The 18,658-nt window shown below is 48.1% G+C and overlaps 1 protein-coding gene across 1 annotated transcript; it reads left to right on the top strand.

Moving 5' to 3' along the window:
• LOC135825741 (uncharacterized) lies at positions 1-5,929 on the top strand. The gene is made up of 2 exons (XM_065338361.1): positions 1-1,469; positions 4,381-5,929. The coding sequence occupies exons 1-2, from the start codon at positions 338-340 to the stop codon at positions 4,416-4,418; spliced, it is 1,170 nt and encodes a 389-aa protein (XP_065194433.1). The 5' UTR covers positions 1-337; the 3' UTR covers positions 4,419-5,929.
• The last annotated feature ends 12,729 nt before the right edge of the window (positions 5,930-18,658 follow it).

Raw genomic sequence — 18,658 nt, forward strand, 5'->3', positions numbered from 1 at the left:
GCAGCTAAAATAAAACGTCCATTTTCACTTCCTGTCAAGTGTGTGGCAGATCCCGCTATTTCGGCCTCCTTCCGAGCTGTTTCTGCACGGCTACTCAGTATCTCACTTCCGTAGGAAATAATTGGCGTTTGCTGATCGCTAGTACTAGCCTGGAGCAATGAGGGAACTCTTGCCTCTCGTGTTTAGAACAAATTCTAACTTTCGGAGAAGACGTAAGATCTATTCGTGACAATATTCTGTAATATTTATCTAGAGATTCCGCCTTGCAGAAGAGCAGCGGGAACAACTAAAACTACTCTTTCCTTGCTATCACTTTCACGGTTGTGAGTAAGTGACGATGGTCCACGGAGCCTCTCGTAGCGGTGATATGGATAAAGACGCAGTGACCATCGTCACAATCCAGCTCGTAGTCAGCCTGCTGGTTATGCCGATAACGCCAGTGCTGTGGCTGTGTGGGGCAGGCTCAATGTCCAGCGCCGTACAGCGATTCGCCCGAATGTCCCCGGCGGTGTGGACGCTGTTCTTCTCTTTGCTGATGCACGGCGCGGGCGGCTACTTTTTCGGAATCGTCCGAGTAGCAATTGTGCCAAGTGATTGGTTTCTGACATGTCTGTACTCGCTGCTGGGTGCGTTGTCCGTACTGGTGATGGCAGTGGGCTCCTACTGTTTAGCCATCCTACTGCGATGGGGCCGGCAGTATCAACCACAGTCGTTGCCCATTCGCACCTACCCTGCCAACCGCAACAGCACTGCTGCTACTGCTGATAAGCCCGTACAAAAAACGAATGGAAAGCACGGGAGCCTTAAAGATGATGACCGTGATGACGGCGATACCCCTGTGGTCAATGGCCGCATTTCTCTGCACAGGGTTCTGCAGTTTATTTTTCCCGTTGCCGAGGCGGCGTTCGTCGAGCTGGCGTGGCGCGTGTACCTGTTGCCACGGCTACTGAACGCCATAGCGCCCGAGCTGGCGCTGCTGTGCATGTCGTTCCTGGCCACTCTGTCCATACTGCCGATAGTCCTATTCTGCATCTGCGTAGATGTACTTGTTTACCCGGACACGGCCAAGTGGTCGGAGGAGCCGATGATCACCCGCCACCCTCCCACGGCCCTCAGCGTTCTCGCCTACCTGCTGCACATGCTCGTGTTCAACATGCTGCTGGGCACCGTCACCATGGCAGCGAACTTTTGCATATGGCCGGCTGTGTGCGTGTCTCTGTACTGGGAGCACGTGTCGGGTGTTGTGTCCGGCGGGATGCTGATCAGCTCGTATCTACCGCTGGGCATGGAGGCTCTGTTCAACGCCCGCCACACGCTGGTGGATCAGAAGATAGTGCCGTGTGGCTGGCTGCGCGGACCGCCGTGGAAGGTCAGCTCGGAGGGTCTGTGCGGCGTGTTTGCCATGCTGCCAGTGCTGGCCGTGATCATGAACTACACCGTGCCGTTCTGGACTAGAGATCAACTGGCTGGTGAGTTGTTCTGTGTGTGTGTGTGTCTGTCTGTTTGTCTGTGTGTATGTGTGTGTGTATGTGTGTGTGTGTGTGTGTGTGTGTGTGTGTGTGTGTGTGTGTGAGCATGCGTGGTTGTGTGTGTGCGTGCGTGTGTGTGTGTGTGTGTGTGTGTGTGTGTGTGTGTGTGTGTGTGTGAGCGTGCGTGGGTGTGTGCGTGCGTGCGTGCGTGCGTGTGTGTGTGTGTGTGTGTGTTGCCAACGGGCTCGGCTGCTTGAAGGTGTAATGTTGCACCTGCCACCTTTGCTGGTTCCAGGGTTCATATACTTTCTATTTGAAGTATATATACCTGTTAACCATAGACTGCTTCTGGCTAGATTAACTCTTGTGTAATCAATGGTGTTAGTGAAGCTTATATCAGATCCACTCTGATTTAGCCACCCACACTAGTAGCAAGTATTACCTTCACTGGGGGCAGGGGTAACTGCTGTTGGATCCCGGGACGGGTACTAGTGCCCTGCTGTCGTCAATCCTTTTTCTGCACCTTGTCCTCACCCATTTAGTTCTTGTTGGCTGGGTTATGAGCGTCTCGGCCGAATTTGGCATTGATACTTGTCCAGATATGACCGTCCGAATCATATTTCTGGTCAAATTAGAATTTGGTTCTTGAGCCTGATCCGGCCGAAATCGCATTTGAAAAGGGAAAAAAGGGCTCGATATCAATTGTTGGGGAATGAGCTGTAGTGGTGTTGCTGCCACTTGTTCTAGTGCAAAAAAAATTTAATTTTGCAATGCAGAGGTATGTATGGCAGCAGGGGTGTCAGACACGCTACGGTCACTATGGTATTGACCGTACCACCTTTTGTCCCCGGTACTCCGTAAATCAATCCAAAGCACTGATTTGGACTCTAAATTTCGAAATTTTCCTCGGAGTCACCCTTTCCCAAGTAAACTGTATCTCAGATGGCTGACCGTACAACCCTAGATTACCTTCCCACGCCCCTGTACAGCTATGCGCAGCTATGTACAGCTAAGTATAGCTACAGTAAAATCAAGAGTATATACCCCCCCCCCCCCCCCCCTCCCGAAGAGTGTGCAACTCCTGATACCCTTTCTATGGGGTACGCCGACGGCGAAAACTCACATCACGTGGTGCAGTGTCGCAGTTGTACGCTTCCAGCCCGTTTTTTAGCGAACAGCGGAGTAATACAAAATGCACTCTCTGACAGAAACTCACTGCGCACGTCTGCAAATCCCCAGCATGATCATGGCAGATAATCGGATTGCGCGCACGCTATCCTCCGTTTGTACGTAGTACGAACTTGCCTGAGACACGTGATGTGAGTTTTCGCCGTCGGAGACCCCATATGCAGAGTTGCACACTCTTGGGGGGTTATATACTCTTGGTAAAACCTGGAATGGCGACCACCCGGATATGGCGACCACTTTTCCTTGTCACGGACGCATTCACATTCGAACAGCTCGGATTAGGCAACCACCCGCTCAACGCCACCGACGACCACCCACCCGCGACCGTGTTGCACCCTGCTAGTACGTGTAAATGTACACATTGCATGGTGCACCGTGCATGGTAGATCTACACATCAGTGCAGGAACTGTGTAGATGTAATGTACATGTATGTACATACATATTGTTAGATTGACAGCATGCATAATTATACCATGTATGTACATGGTGCATGCACGACACTTGACAGCTCTCAGGACCCCAGGCACATGAGTCGTGCTGGAGTAGCATAGGTCACCGTGTGTGCAGTGTGATACACTGATCAAATAGAGTATCAAATGTATTATGACGTGGATATGGTCACGTGACCCACTGAACCTGGATAAGAAGACCACCTGGCCACGGCGACCACTTTTTCTCGTCCTTTGAGTGGTCGCCTTAGACAGGTTTTACTCTATGTGTACAGTCAACCTTGCGGATAATGACCGTCGATCAGCCATTAGAGAAGTGTTGCTATTGGCGAGGTTAAACGTATGCCCTCGAGTGATTACTTTGTCTGAAGATAGCGTTGTAAATCACGAGTTGTTGTATATCACTGAGAAGAAGGACACACTCCGGGCTCTTGAACAACATCTCGAACGTTTCACTAGGGACATAGACAGACATGGAGGAAAGGTGCACGTGTGAGGAGACCTAACAAGCGTGAAGTGTGGTGGGGAAAAACCCAGACAACTAATGGACATAACTAACGAGTTGTTGACGATCTACCTGACAACCTAAGTGTGAATTTAATCTGCTGTCCATGTTCATTTGACTTCAACCTGTATTTCACCTGACCATAAGGCTTCAAAGTGTACTAGTGAAGCTTAGGCCCTCTTCAGACTAGGTACAAAACAGCCTATAAGTCACATTTACATAGAAGTTTCCAAGACAACAACAATAATCTGGTGGGAAGCCTAAAAAGCTGCCTAATCGTTTCAGGCAGGGTGCGAACCCTTGTACAAGGCAACTTTCCTGCATTTATCGTACTTTCTCACCAGGTAGTTGTACAAACGTACAGACTTTGAACCCGGGTACGACTGCCGGCTGCTTTCACACATCCCAGGTCCATTGCGCAATAGCGTAGGGTCAAAGGTTGCCTGTATATTGCATGTAAAATGTGTAGTCTGAATGCAGGCTTGGAAAAATGTTGCCTTTTAGGTTTTATGTGATTTTGTACTGGATGTTCTATGTACGTAGTCTGCAGAGGGCCTAAGGAGATGTTGTTCAAGAACCTGAACTGTGTCCTTCTTCTCAGTGTTATTGCATTCTTATCTCCAAGGAAACTGGTGTTATATCCGAGGTTGGTATTCGCGAGTTTGGCTGTAGTTATGAGTGATTGTCCAGTCATGGCTCATGCTGTCTATCCTGCTTGGGCTGATCTATCTACTTGTGCGTGGTTTGAATGTTGTGTTTCCGCTGCAGACTTGCTTCCACATGGTGCTATTCATACGCACACATAGCTCAGAACATGCTTCATGCTGTTATCCCGGTGTGAACTGGACGTACGAACTCTGCATATCCATGCACAGCTCAACACACGACCGTGATGCAGCAGCCCGTGTGGGTACTGGACGCACTGACTCTGCATATCCATGCACAGCTCAACACACGGTTGTGATGCAGCAGCCCCTGTGTGTGCTGGACGCAGCGCAGGCACTAACAGTTGAGAATGGCACTGTGACGGTGTGTCTGCTGAGATTCTCAGGCTACCTGCATCTGGCTCTGCATTGCGGGAGGCCAGTACTGCCCTACAACTGGCCGTGCACCACCGCCGAGAAACACACCAGTGTCAGCAGCGATTGCAGCAGCAATATCAGCACCAGTCTAGCCATCTATAACAACAACAACAACAGCAGTAGCCATGCCTTGAAGCAGCAGCAGTGCCATAGCAAAATCACCACAACGATAAGAAGAAGCGGAGCAGCCCTAGGCCCTGTGAGTCGAATTGCAAGCAGCATCAGAAACAGCAGCAACGGGCAGTGTTGCACGAAAACACATCGCCGAAGAGTCCGGTGACTTCCAGCCTGAGGCAGCAGTTCCCAACAGCACCTTGGCATTGGACCAATCTCTCGGTACGTTACGTTGCAATGCTGTTGACTGAGTGGGCTGGACCACTGCACATCCACTGTACACGACATATGTATGTGTATGTGCAGTGGAAGAACTGGCGGCATTATTTGCTTGCTTGGCCGTGCTTGTGCAAGTCTTGTGATCAAGATTTGCACCGGCATCGTGAACATTGCTGTCTATCTTTGCCAGCAGCAGCAGCATGGCTGCAGACTCCAAGCCTATTCAACTGGTGCAGTGGCCTGCTGCTAGTGCTGCTGCCACTGCTGTCTCTGTACTGCAGTCGCTGCCCTGCCACTGCGGCTGCCGCACAAGCAGCAGCCGCAGCAGTTGCTGCTGCCCGCCACTACTGCTGTGGTTTTTGTTGTTCTAAGAGACTAAGTGACAGCACAATACAGGCTGTGAGTATTGTACCTGGACAATGTGATGCTGGACAACTTAGTAGATTGGAGAGATGCTTTGCATGCAGTCGGAATGTGTGATGAGCTGAGGGGGTAAATTTCCGAGGTGTGCCCACTCGGCTCAATACTCAACACTGCACAGCAAAACCTCAACACTGGCAGTGTGTTGGACAGCGAACTTGCCACACGGCTAATTGCAAATGAACACGCTGCTTCTACTAGCTGAGTGTGGTGTTGCTAATAAACTAAGTCTGCTTGCAGTATATCCACCAATTTTTGACGCCTCCAGGTTATTTGTTCCAGTGCTACTGGGGCAACTAACAGTATTGACCGTTGCCTAAATGGAATTAGTGATCGGAGCTACATGTCTACGGGCGGTCAAAGATTGGAACAGTAAATCTCTCCTAATCCGGCCACGTTTGTCTACCGGGGCACCTTTCTCACCCATCTAGAGACGCAAAAGTTGGCTTTTTAACGAAAAGCGGCCCCCAAAAAACTCTTGATTGGCATAAACAAAATGTGAACTTGCATGCAGTAAGTATGTATGTTCGGAGTTGCGGGCAATAAGTATGTATGTTGGGAGTTGCGGGCAGTACTCGGTCCCAACCTGCCCGGATGAACTGTACTGACAAGTCAAGGATGGGTACTGACGGATACACAATGATTGTGATGTTGCCCCTTCAGTATAGCATGGTCCCGGACAGTGGATTGGGATGCCGGGTTGATCTTGTGTACCCAACGTGCATGGTAACTAACTTACTTACTCCGTGCTGCTCTTGGTGCTCTGGGCTGCGGTGTCCTTGGTGTTACAAGATTCATTTGGTGCTCCAAACTGTGGAGCTCGACTCATTGGCAGTACATGGACATGTGCCCGGTGATGGACCATAGAAGACATATGCAGGATGGGTGTGTGTGTGTATCTGTGTCTGTGTGTGCGTGCTTGCGTGTGGTGGGGGGGGGGGTAATAATGTGTGTGTGTGTGTGTGTGTGTGTGTGTGTGTGTGTGTGTGTGTGTGTGTGTGTGTGTGTGTGTGTGTGTGTGTGTGTGTGTGTGTGTGTGTGTGTGTGTGTGTGTGTGTGTGTGTGTGTGTGTGTGTGTGTGTGTGTGTGTGTGTGTGTGTGTGTGTGTGTGTGTGTGTGTGTGTGTGTGTGTGTGTGTGTGTGTGTGTGTGTGTGTGTGTGTGTGTGTGTGTGTGTGTGTGTGTGTGTGTGTGTGTGTGTGTGTGTGTGTGTGTGTGTGTGTGTGTGTGTGGTGCCAGCTAGTTTGGTTGGTGGGTACAGTTATGCCAGATAGTGTTGGGCCTGTTGCCAACGGGCTCGGCTGCTTGAAGGTGTATTGTTGTACCTACCACCTTTGTTGGTTTCAGGGTTCATATACTTTCTATTTGAAGTATACATACCTGTTAACCATGGACTGCTTCTGGCTAGATTAACTCTTGTGTAATCAATGGTGCTAGTGAAGCTTATATCAGATCCACTCTGATTTAGCCACCCACACTAGTACCAAGTATTACCTTCACTGGGGGCAGGGGTACCTGCAGTTGGATCCCGGGACGGATACCCTGATGCCGTCAATCCTTTTTCTGCACCTTGTCTTCACCCACTTACTGAGGTGTGGTGAGCCCATAAGTGGGATCATTTCAAGTCCACCCTAGTTTGGGGATTTCAGGGGGTGTCGGCCGTTGGGTGGTTCAATGCCCAATTGAGTCATCTTTCCAAGATTCCTTTTGAGTCTCTCTCCCCTCTCCCGGGGAGACCCACGTGACCAGTTTTGGCAGTGAGCAAGTACAAGTGTGTGTGCGTGTGCGTGCGTGCGTCTGGTGGGGGGGGGGGGGGGATAATGGTATGTGTATCACCATAATCTAATGGAGTGGTGTGAGGGGGGGGGGGGCGACATTGGTATGTGTGACAGCGTATCTAATGGAGTGGGGGGGGGGGTATTGGTATGTGTGACAGCGTATCTAATGGAGTGGGGGGGGGGGGGGCGACATTGGTATGTGTGACAGCGTATCTAATGGAGTGGGGGTGGGGGGTATTGGTATCTGTAACAGCGTATCTAATGGAGTGGGGGGGGGGGGGGGGGTATTGGTATGTGTAACAGCGTACTAGTATCTAATAGAGTGTGTGTTTTTAAAAGCACTCTGGCAAGGTACGTTCGGGCCTGGTTTAAATCTGGCTTTGGAAAATTAATTTTTCATTGCCATCAGGTTCTGCCTCATTTCCTCTGTGCTGCGCTTTTGAGTCCACAAAGGACAAAACAGCTCTGTCCGCAGATTGAGTAATAGATTGTCTGTTTGGGGGGGGGGGGGGGTATGTGTAAAAGCATATCGAATAGAGTGTGGAGGGGGGAGGGGGTATTGGTATGTGTAACAGCATATCTAGCCCTTGGGGTAAGAGGTCAATATTAAAGCGGTCAATAAATTCTGAAATTTGACCGCTTAGAGATCACAAGTTACTGTGGTGGTCAAATATTACAAGTAAGAGAGTGATAACATGTATGTATGCATGGTATGCGGACCCTGTTTTTACAGTATTTTCCGGTAATTGTTTTACAGACAACAGGTACGCAGTTTACACGTACAAATGTTGTTTTTTTGTATTCTGGCCAACGACGATCCTGAGTCGTACATCAGGGAGTCGTACAAGCTTGGGTTTGTGTGACTCCCGGTCACAGATCTACTCACACGATCAGTACAGTACATCATGTATACAAACTGTTTCGAAAACAAATTGACTTCTGCTCGATTTCCGTGCGGGAGGGCCCGGGAATCTCAATTTTTTGGTCTCACCGCATGTGTCGCGTGACGAACCCGTGACCAACACGTACATGTGTGGGCTAACTTGGCTTTGCTGCTCAAAGCCAGCATACTTGTATAAAAAATACTGCTGATCGGGCTTGTGCTAATCCTTTCTCACTTATGCGTGTGCTATTGTCATTGCATGTGTGACTGTAGCACTGACGCTATTGTGTGTCTGGTATGGTGTTTGTGTGTGGGGGGGGGGGGGGGGTGCAAACTTGCATTCGAGGATGTGTGCGTGTGTGTGTGGTGGGGGGGGGGGGGGTGTAAATGCGCTTACTACTGCTGATAAGGGTCAGACACTGTGCTGACTTGTAGCTGCTGCTTTTGCATGAGCGGTGTTGTTGCCGCGAGTTTGGTGAATTATTACTGGCATGTGAACAGGTGCAGGGCGCAAACTCGACTCACGAGATCATTCAGCAAGCTAGTGCTGGCTAGTGCTAGCTAGTGATTTTGTTTAAACATCGATGGTGTGTCCGGTGTTCCGCCGTCACTGTAATGGCGGTATATTGCGAGTGTGGACAAGCTGATTTGACAGTCTGTAATGCGAGCAGTGAAAATATTCAATATTTGAAGGATTCTGCTTTGGTGACAATACCATGATGATGCTATTGTTTTACAAGCTATGCATTCCCCGCACCATATGACCCCTATTGTAGGCACAAAAAACACAAACTGCAAAGCTGTTTACTAGAGTGCGAAGAAATAGATTCATCAAGCAGATACAGCTACATGTACATGTATGTAATGTCTCAGTGGTGTTGGTGGTGGTGGTGGTACAATGTCGCCATGTCCTCCAGCCGCTTTGGCTGCAAGCTATGTAACCTGTGCTATGTCGACAGTCAGCAGCTATCAAAGCCTGTGATGGAGTTGGCTCTCTGCATGGTTGAGCAGATGATTCTAACCTCGCATGGCACATGTACATGATACTATGGCTCCTGGCAATACTAGTGGTGCCAGGTACTGGACATTGGTGGTATGCTAGTGCCAGTGACTTAACTAAACTATAATTATTATCGTCTGGCACACACTGCTATGTACCATGTACTGTGTGTATCTTGCACACGAATGTGGATATCTTTCCTGACTACATGTACTTGACTCAGTGCGAATACTAGTGGCGACACTTCCTGCAGCTTCATACATACATGTTGAAAGACAGAGGTTTAAGTGGTGAAGATCAGACCTGCTCTCCCGATCCACTCTGCAATCATCGAACTTCACAATTGACCATACAATAGGAAAAAGTTCGGTATGATGCAGATTGATCAGGAAAGAGCAGGTCTGCTCTACATCATGTTATATCCCAAAAAGTCCTATAAGTAGTGCCAAGAGTGCGTAACGCCCACCCCAATGGGGTTATGTACTACAGTAAAACCTGGTGTAAACGACCTCTGGGTTTAGCGACCACCTGCTCTTAACGACCGTTTTTCCATGCACCGACAGTTCTATACAGACACCGTGGGACCTTGTTCTGAAGACCACCTGGCTTTAACGACCGATTTTGCTTGCACCGATGGGTGGTCGCCTAAACCAGGTTTTACTGTACATGTGTTTGTAGTGTTGTTGTGTGTCCAGAACGTTTAGGATTGCCAGGTGTATAACTTGCCATCTCTCAAGTCCAAGGGATGTGCCTGCTGGCAGTTGCATTGCGTGGTGTTCTCTTTGTCTTTCTGTTTTAGGAATGAACTCCTTGAGCCTCTTGTACGGGTGTTTTGTGAACTGAACAACTTGCTGGTGTATGCAGTATTCCTTGTAAATGTACTAACTTGCAGTATGGGTGCTGTCTCAGTCTGGGAATGTGCATTCATACATGTCCAGCACTCTGTGATTGTTGGGTGGGGGGGGGGGGGAGCAGTATGCTGAAGGCCATGTTCCGGTTGTACAACTTGTACTTCCTGATGCTGCAAGCGAACCTGTGCTGCTTTTCACTGGAGAAAGAAGTTTGTTGTATGATCGCAAGAAACTTCCTGTACTGTACAGTCACCATGAACTGGTGAACTCGTGCTCAGTGGCCACCACATGCCATTCAGAGACTACTGGTACTATTACAGTACATGATCAGATCATCCTCCATGATTGTAGGGGTGTGCACACCTCACAGGTGCACAACCATCATTCAATATCCATCACAGGAATTGTAGATCTTGACCAGCAGCTGGCTGTACATGGTAATAACTAATATGCTAGCAACACTCCACGAGAACTACTGAACCATGTACGTGTGAAGTGTACTGAGAATCATTAGCGTCAAGACTTGGTGATGGCTAGAGATGGCTAGCTGCTGAGCGTGGCCGTGACAGTAGGTTCCGCAGTCCTGCTCAGTACTATACTCTACCTACTTGTCTGGTGGCCTGTGTACCACTATGTACTGTGTACCGCACTTTGCTGCTTACCTGTTACCATGTCATGTACATGTACTCATGCAGAATCTTAACTTTAAGATCAGCTGCTGGTTTTCTATGCACATGTGCTGGGAACACAGATGATGCTGGTAGGCACAAGTATGTATGTATGTATGTATGTACGTTCGGGCCTGATTGGAAATTTTTATTTCCATTGCTATCAGGTTCGGCCCCATTTTCTCTGTGCTGCGCTGATGAGTTCAAAAAGAACGAAACAGCATGCTGTCCGCAGATTGAGTATTTCGCTCCTGCTCTTGTAGCAGTTGAGCACTCTTGCGTGGGGTAGTGCCTTTGCTGTTTGCGTTATGCAGAGCTCACTGACTTGTCAGTTTGAGCACTCTGGCAAGGTACGTTCGGGCCTGATTGGAAATTTTATTTCCATTGCTATCAGGTTCGGCCCCATTTTCTCTGTGCTGCGCTGATGAGTTCAAAAAGAACGAAACAGCATGCTGTCCGCAGATTGAGTATGTATGTATGTATGTATGTATAACTCATAATCACAAGGTGATCGTAGAGGCATTAATCAGCGAGAGAATTGTGAATGATGTCTCTGAATCCAACTCTATCGTGTGCTGCATGAGAGAGAGCATGCAAGGTACAAGTATGGTAGTAAAAAAAGGACAAAACATAAAGGATGTAGGGACGGTATGCCGATGTGCTGGGAGCAACTCAACCGACCAGAGGTGTTCCTGAGGTTCCATTCCTGTTCTTATATTTCGTTGTGTCCAGTATGGCCGTGTTTGGTGAGGCATGGTGGGTACATTAGCTAAGGAAACGGTCACTTCGCACAAAATGTAGGTCTGTGTATGAAGAATGATCTGTCCCCTGTTCCAAATACTGTACCACCTTCACGGACCGTAGTGTTCGATCTTTGACTGCTTTTCATCCCAGAAAACCTGTGTAAAACGTTTCTGAAGTACGGGCAGATGCCATTGCAGTCATTTACACATCAGGGCTCCTTTATCACAAACACGCAACACGGTTTCTTCACTGCATACGTCACAGTAAATGTATTCACAACCATAGCTCATTATCAAGGTGAAAACAGTAAACTAGAAGATCTGGTGAACACATTGTAGTGACGTAGGTCTATGCAGCGAAGAGACCGTGTTGAGTGTTTCAGTTGCGGGTAGGGGTGTGCGGATAATGCTCGAAAAGGTGGCAGATTCTGCTCGAAAAGCAGTGAAATTGGCAGAACCATACAAACCTTATTGCGAGCAATTCCTCGAATTCTGCTCCATTTCTTTCTCCACATACCAAACATGCATGAAACGTACCAGAAAAAGTGCCGAATTCTGCCAATTTTTCTGCCGGCATCATTCGCATACATGTATGCCTAGTTGCGGGACCCAAACCCGTAGTGTTAAGATCGTACAGTATTACAGTAGGGTTTTTGAGTAAAAGACAATAGGTAATTTGGATGCATAGTGAATAGAAACTCCATCGATGCCTCAGCACTTCGATACACGAAAATGGGAGATTTGATAATGATATGCTCAAATGCCAGAATGTAACTCAAGGACTGTGATCCAGTGTGTTCAAGGTCATATCATCGTGTTTCTCAGTACTAGACTCTCTCCTAGGGTAGTCACACTATTGCCAGACGGTCATAACAATGTTTATCTAAGCTAGCAATAAGCCACTGATACGGTTGTTGAACCAGGTCACTGCTAGTCTGCAGAGAGCTAGTAGTGGATTGCGAGGGGTATTGTAGTAGAATTGTCCTATCAACTTGGGTTTGATGAGTGGACTGAACAAAGACAGTTGCAATACCAGAAAAAGATTCATATACGTAAAATAACGTAATAATCAATAATAACCTCCGCGGTGTTGAGCACTGTCAGCACACTGGGTACATCCTCCGAGTAATTACATAGTTATAATTGGCGCGTGATGCAGCGCATAGCACAGCTCTGCTGGGAAGGTCCGAGGAAATGCCAGCCTTACTTCGGACTACGAGTACACTCTGTTACGTGTTGGCGATCAGTTGTGGTGTTATCCTGCACTGCTGTGCATTACTGCCGCGTACTTCCCTACACACGTCCTTCGGTAGGAAGTGCTGGAGAAGAATGCGGAACAGGAGTTCAATGGAGAGAGCTGCACGTCGCAACGAGCTCACGCTATATTCCTGCAAGAGAATCTGCTGGGCCATATCCTTACTGGCCCGCTGGCCAGCCGCACTGATTTTACGTACGTGCTTGATCAATCGCTCTCCAATCTCTCTGAATTCAATGCTTCGCTTCGGTATTACAGGAGCTTCGCCACTGCGGAGCTGGTGCGTTTGTAAGATGGGGCCCGTGAAATAGAACGCCTGGCCAGATCTGTTTAGCTCTGTTCTGGAGTGTCTGTTGAAACACATGAGTAACAGCTTCCGGCGGTTACTGTCTCCTGAATGCATGATAACGTGGGTCTTTCTGGCTCGCTTCCGTCCTTCTCGGACAAAATGACTCCGAGGAAAAAGCCATTCCGAGTTGCTTTGCTGACTTCTGCTCCTGAGTCCACTGACGAAAATTGAATCAGATATTCGTGACAGACTGCCATGAGTACTGATACTCTGGCACGCACACATTGCATATCGTTCTGATGGTGGTACTGGTGGTGGTGATGTCTCTCTAATGTTAGATTCATTGCTGTTGTAGCTTGTGCTGCTGCTGCTGCTGCTGCGGCTGCTGTTTCTGTGGATGTCAGTGTCGCCGTCAGCTACAGATGGCTCCTGCACGAGTTCTGGTGTCCATTCTAGATCGTCGGCGTTGACCAATCTCTTCTCTTCCAGCCGGCCACTGAACACTTTCCCAGGTGTGTAGAGTACGCTAGCGCCGCCAGTTCCCACCAGCGTACCGCCCTTGGATGTAAATGAACGTAACACTCTTCGCAGGCGCTTTCCAAACTTGTGCCTGCTCCAGGCGGCGCTGGAAATTCCATCCGCGACAAGAAGCAACTGGCATGTGTTTAGCTTCACATTTCCGTTTGTAAGGTCTTCATACGTAGCGGCAACATAATCGATACGGATAAGGTCAAGCAATGCTCTAAATCCGTCCGAGGTCTGATCAACCACGACTATATCCTCTCTCCGGAGGGCTTTGAGTAGTTTGCGTTGGTGGCGTTGATGTGGAGCGACGTACGGCTTCTTGGTCAGCTGAAGGAACGCCAGGATGTGAGCTGCCAATGTGTGTTCGATTGCTCCGTCAAAGCGCACTTCATCCTGGTGATGATGATGCCGTTGATCAGTTACAACATCTCGATCTGCTCGTCGTGAGTTTGTCATCACCATTCTCCCCTCGGCACTGATTAAACACAATGCCACACAGATGATGACACCCAGCAAGAGCATAGTGGTTACATCCATACCTATAATCGCCTCCACCTTCGGAACCCCCGCGGCAATTCAGCACAGCGGTCTTGCAAGGCCTGCTAGTCCTCACCCGACAACATGAAGACTCGGAATTGGACTTGAGGAGTAGATGTACCTAGTTTTCTTTCCAACACGCACAGTCCTCATAAACACTAATACTCGTACTGCATTGTACTTAGCAGTAGCAGGATGGCCATCTACGCTGCATTATCATGATAACTTTAGATCTGTTTTGGCGAGAGCAAACTCGCAATGACAGCTGCCCTGAGGGTAGGCAATGCTAAAGGTTTAGCGCTAAAGTACGGCCTAGAATGAATTCCAAGCCAGTCCTAATTGACCAAATTAATTATCCAAACTATTGTTAGTGACAGTGACAAGACAGTTAACCTTTCTGCGTTCCTGGCAAGTATCTTTTCTTCCTCTTCTTCTAAATGCGGTAAACCGCTTCGGCAGAGTCGCTCGGTGGGGAAGATGCAAACATACGTGTTCAGCCTGGGTGCAGCGGATTTTGTAGTCGTTCCCGTGGAGTCTTTTCAGCTGCCTACAATCTGGGCAGCGTACAACTAGGGAGGTAGTATTCCAGCCTCGCAATAATGCCACACACTCTCCCACACTGATATCAGAGCATGTCGTACAGATGGTATGCGTGCTGCTCTAGTCCTGTGTGATCAAAATGTGGAGCACGAGATCGGGTGAGCGGCGGCTTCCACCTTGCTTCCCTTACTCATACTGTACTTGCCTCGTTGCATATCTACTTGCGACGGGCCTGAACGTGATGCGTCGGCGCTGGCCTGCCGCTCTCTACATGACTGTATTCCGTCAACACGTCGTAGTGTCCACAGCCCCCGCTGCTCCAGTTCCAGGCTGGCCCCGTTGTTGATACAAGACTTCACCAAGCATGGAGAATGGTGCTGGTTTGTCCCAACATCGGCCACCGTCACATGTCACATTCAAGTCATAGATTAATAACTATGTACTGTGCTTCAAACATTCATGTTTCTACTATATCTACAAATCGTTGGCAGCACAGCGCCACTTAGCGCCAACAGCGGTGTTGCTGCAAGGCAGTAGGGGCTAGGTGCTTAGTACAGCGCGCTCAACAAGATAGGCGTGTAGCGAGCTGCCTACCGGTGTGCGAACGACGCCTTTAAGGGTAGTGTGACGTTGACAGAGCGTCCAAGCTAACCTTAGCGTGTGTAGAATTATTAAAAGTGACAACACGATAGAGTGATTAGTGATGGTACTGCGAACACCTTTACAAGACAGTAGTAGTATTGTGTCGAATATATCTGCCCCAGTATTAGTCGCAAAATGGCAATGAATACTGCATTGCACATACCCGTCATGACGGGAAGAATTCTGTACAGTGCACCCGGCTGCTGTTACCACCAAGCATCGATACTAGCGCACAGTATGCCGTGAAAAACACAGAACTGTATACAGCACTGCGTATGGTACTATCAATATCTCGTACTAGGTAGTATGAAACATTGTCATTTTGATTTCATCGCCGAGTTTCATCCCTTGACCTTGTATCTTTGGTGTTCTTCCTTCTTTCCATGTCGTATTGTTTGAATAAACCCGTTTTGTATAGTGTGCAACACCTAGGCTTATGGTTGTGTAGATTACTAGTGCCACGTTTTAAATTATACAACACAAGAACAACATTATACCGTGCCTGGCCACATGCAGTCATCCATTATACCGTGCCTGGCCACATGCAGTCATCCCAAGGTAGGACATCAGGCACGCCAATGCTGCAGTATCACTCTGGCTATACATGTACATGTACTCCAAGCTGTAAGCTGGTAGCCGGCAACTGATGATCACACCCGTGTGCCTACCATCATCATCAACACAACGCGACCATCCCTTTTCAAAACGTTGACGCCACTTCACCTTTTCGCCAGAACCTGAAGCGGTGTCCATGTCGTGATGTCACCAGGCCGCTGGAGGTGTTAATGTTGGATTCAATGGTAATCCGATGGCTGAATTACGCGTTACTCCTGCAACAATGAACTAGGCACTGGATACGACTACATGGCATCTGCAAGCTGATGGTTTTCAATCACGTGACGTTCCTCGACATGACCTACCACTACCGGTAGGGAGTAGTACCATAGCATTTCTGTTTTGCTTTCTTGTTTTTGTACTACTCCCCGGCTACTACTCCCCGGCTACTACTCCCCGGCTACTGCTTGCCGGTCACTCTGGCCTACAGTAGTGGCATGTAGTGGCATGATCATTTCATAACAATGTCCACACTACATACTTCAAAGCACGCTACACTGTGCTACTCTGTACATGTACCGCACAGGTATATTTCCTGTAGAACACACAGTATGGAAGGAAGAATATTATACTTACTTCGAAGTACGACTCTGAGTTTCACGCTCTGGGACACCTCTCTCCCTACGGTGTACACGGGCTCCACCTCACGATCTCTTTCATTCATTTCATTTCGACTTTATTTGAAGGATTCTCCAAAGGTAAATGGATACTTCTTTACCAGTACCCTTTTCGCTTGCTTCTACTCAGACTTCTTATTTAACCTCTTCACATTAATCTTTTTTTATCGTAATATTTTCTTTCTTTTAAGAATTGCACCCTATTGCACACGCATTGTACACGTATATTTATTCTCGGAGACCCCCTTGATTTAGGCTTCGGCCTTTGGGGAATCCCTCAAATAATAATAATAATAATAATAATACTTATCGGAGAGAGTTTCCTGGAAGGGTCTCTTAACGCACTCTCCGTTCGATGGGGGACTCTGCTTATTTCCTGTAGTGCAATGTATGTACATGTACATTCAGTAACCCTAGGCCTTTTGATGTTCTGTTACGGGCGTGAAGTACAATACAATCATGTAATGATACTGTTGAGAAGCATTTCTGTTGGTAAAACCAGCTCGTGTTGAACTGGCTGTGAGAGAACTTAGAGTTTGCTCAAGGCAACTCACTCAAGAGCATACAATTGTTTCTCCACATGACCCGGGTTGATCGGGCTCCTGTTAAAGCGACGTGTTTTCATAACAACCACAGCAAACCATGCACTCTCGAAATCCGCTGAATCTCAAACACATGGGAAGTACTCTCGGAAGTTGCAAAAGCACAAAGATACCACTAAATGTGCCATGCAATGACAATGGGAAATATCAACGCTTTTAGCTTCACCGGGTACAATTAGCCCTACACCTGTGTCCTCCAAATAGAACTGTAATCTCGTCTAGTATTCACGGTGTAAGCTCTTAGCTGCAGGCGGTCTTCTACTTTGTAGTCGGTCGAAGGCAGGCACGACACACGGGAATGTATTCTCAGAGTCAGGAAGCAATCCTGATCGAGCGCTTTCCACTGCTGCACCCTGTTGATGAGGGCACCAAGCAAGTCATATCAGAACTATAGGTGGATTGTTTAGTGAACGTCACGAGATTTCTTTCCCTGTGCGGCTGCCTTGGTCCACGATAGCGAAGTAACTTTACGTCAGCAACATCCTTGTGTGCCTCGCCTAAACTAAGTCTTCACTTGAACAGAGAAACGATGTGCCGATACACGCATGGCTTTACTTCGCACGCAACCCCATCAATGAACGGAAAGAGCAGAAACAAATTGAAGCAGGCTGTTTCAGCAAAGCAGACCCAGTTCAGCAGTCACACCATGTTGATATCATTACCAGAACTACGTATTAATGCATGCACTGCAGTGTGCTGAATAAGAGAGAGAGAGAGAGAGAGAGAGAGAGAGAGAGAGAGAGAGAGAGAGAGAGAGAGAGAGAGAGAGAGAGAGAGAGAGAGAGAGAGAGAGAGAGAGAGAGAGAGAGAGAGAGAGAGAGAGAGAGAGAGAGAGAGAGAGAGAGAGAGAGAGAGAGAGAGAGAGAGAGAGAGAGAGAGAGAGAGAGAGAGAGAGAGAGAGAGGAGAGAGAGAGAGAGAGAGAGAGAGAGAGAGAGAGAGAGAGAGAGAGAGAGAGAGAGAGAGAGAAGAGAGAGAGAGAGAGAGAGAGAAGAGAAAGAGAGAGAGAAAGAGAGAGAGGAAAGAGAGAGAGAGAGAGAGAGAGAGAGAGAGAGACAGGATTTGCGCAGTAAACTTTTCTACACCTTTCCTTGCTTTGGGATCACCAGCTCTGCGTTGCGTAGTAGGGATAGTATTGTACGTTCCAAGAAAATGGTTGTGGGTTCAAACTGTGGGTCATTATTCCTTTCACGACCAGGACAGCTACATGTCCTGCCTCTGTTCACAAAACGTAAATACAAACATTAGAGGGGAAGGGGGCACATAACGTTTTATGCATCACACAAGGCTTCAATGGCGGAACCTGTGGAGAAGTAAACTAGAAGATTTCTTCTCTGTGGCTCTTTGTTACATAATATAGCGGTATGCCATAGTTCTGTCAGCATATTAAAATGCTGACAGAACTTTTTCTTCCGTGTGGACTCCTCAGTGCAGCGCAGAGAAAATCATGGAGAACCTGATAGCAATGCACATGTGGGGTTTTTCAAAGTAAGATTTTAAAGCAGACCCGAACGTACAATGTACTTTTCCAGAGTGCTCAAACTGACAAGTCAGTGAACCCTACACAGATCTCAGCCAGAGACATGCGGTCGCCGTGTACATGTAGTTTTAGAGCAACTACAGCGTCTGGAGACTTTATCCTTGAGTAGCATGTCAGTCGCTGCCGTAT

The sequence above is a fragment of the Sycon ciliatum genome, chromosome 10 (genome assembly GCF_964019385.1).
Source record: "Sycon ciliatum chromosome 10, ocSycCili1.1, whole genome shotgun sequence".
Taxonomy (NCBI): domain Eukaryota; kingdom Metazoa; phylum Porifera; class Calcarea; order Leucosolenida; family Sycettidae; genus Sycon; species Sycon ciliatum.

What these genes read in the sequence shown, in the direction of transcription:
- LOC135825741 (XM_065338361.1), top strand. Translation starts at nt 338, where the DNA reads ATGGTCCACGGAGCCTCTCGTAGCGGTGATATGGATAAAGACGCAGTG. An exon ending in GACTAGAGATCAACTGGCTG is followed by an intron (nt 1,470 to 4,380) that starts GTGAGTTGTTCT and finishes TTTCCGCTGCAG; the next exon opens with ACTTGCTTCCACATGGTGCT.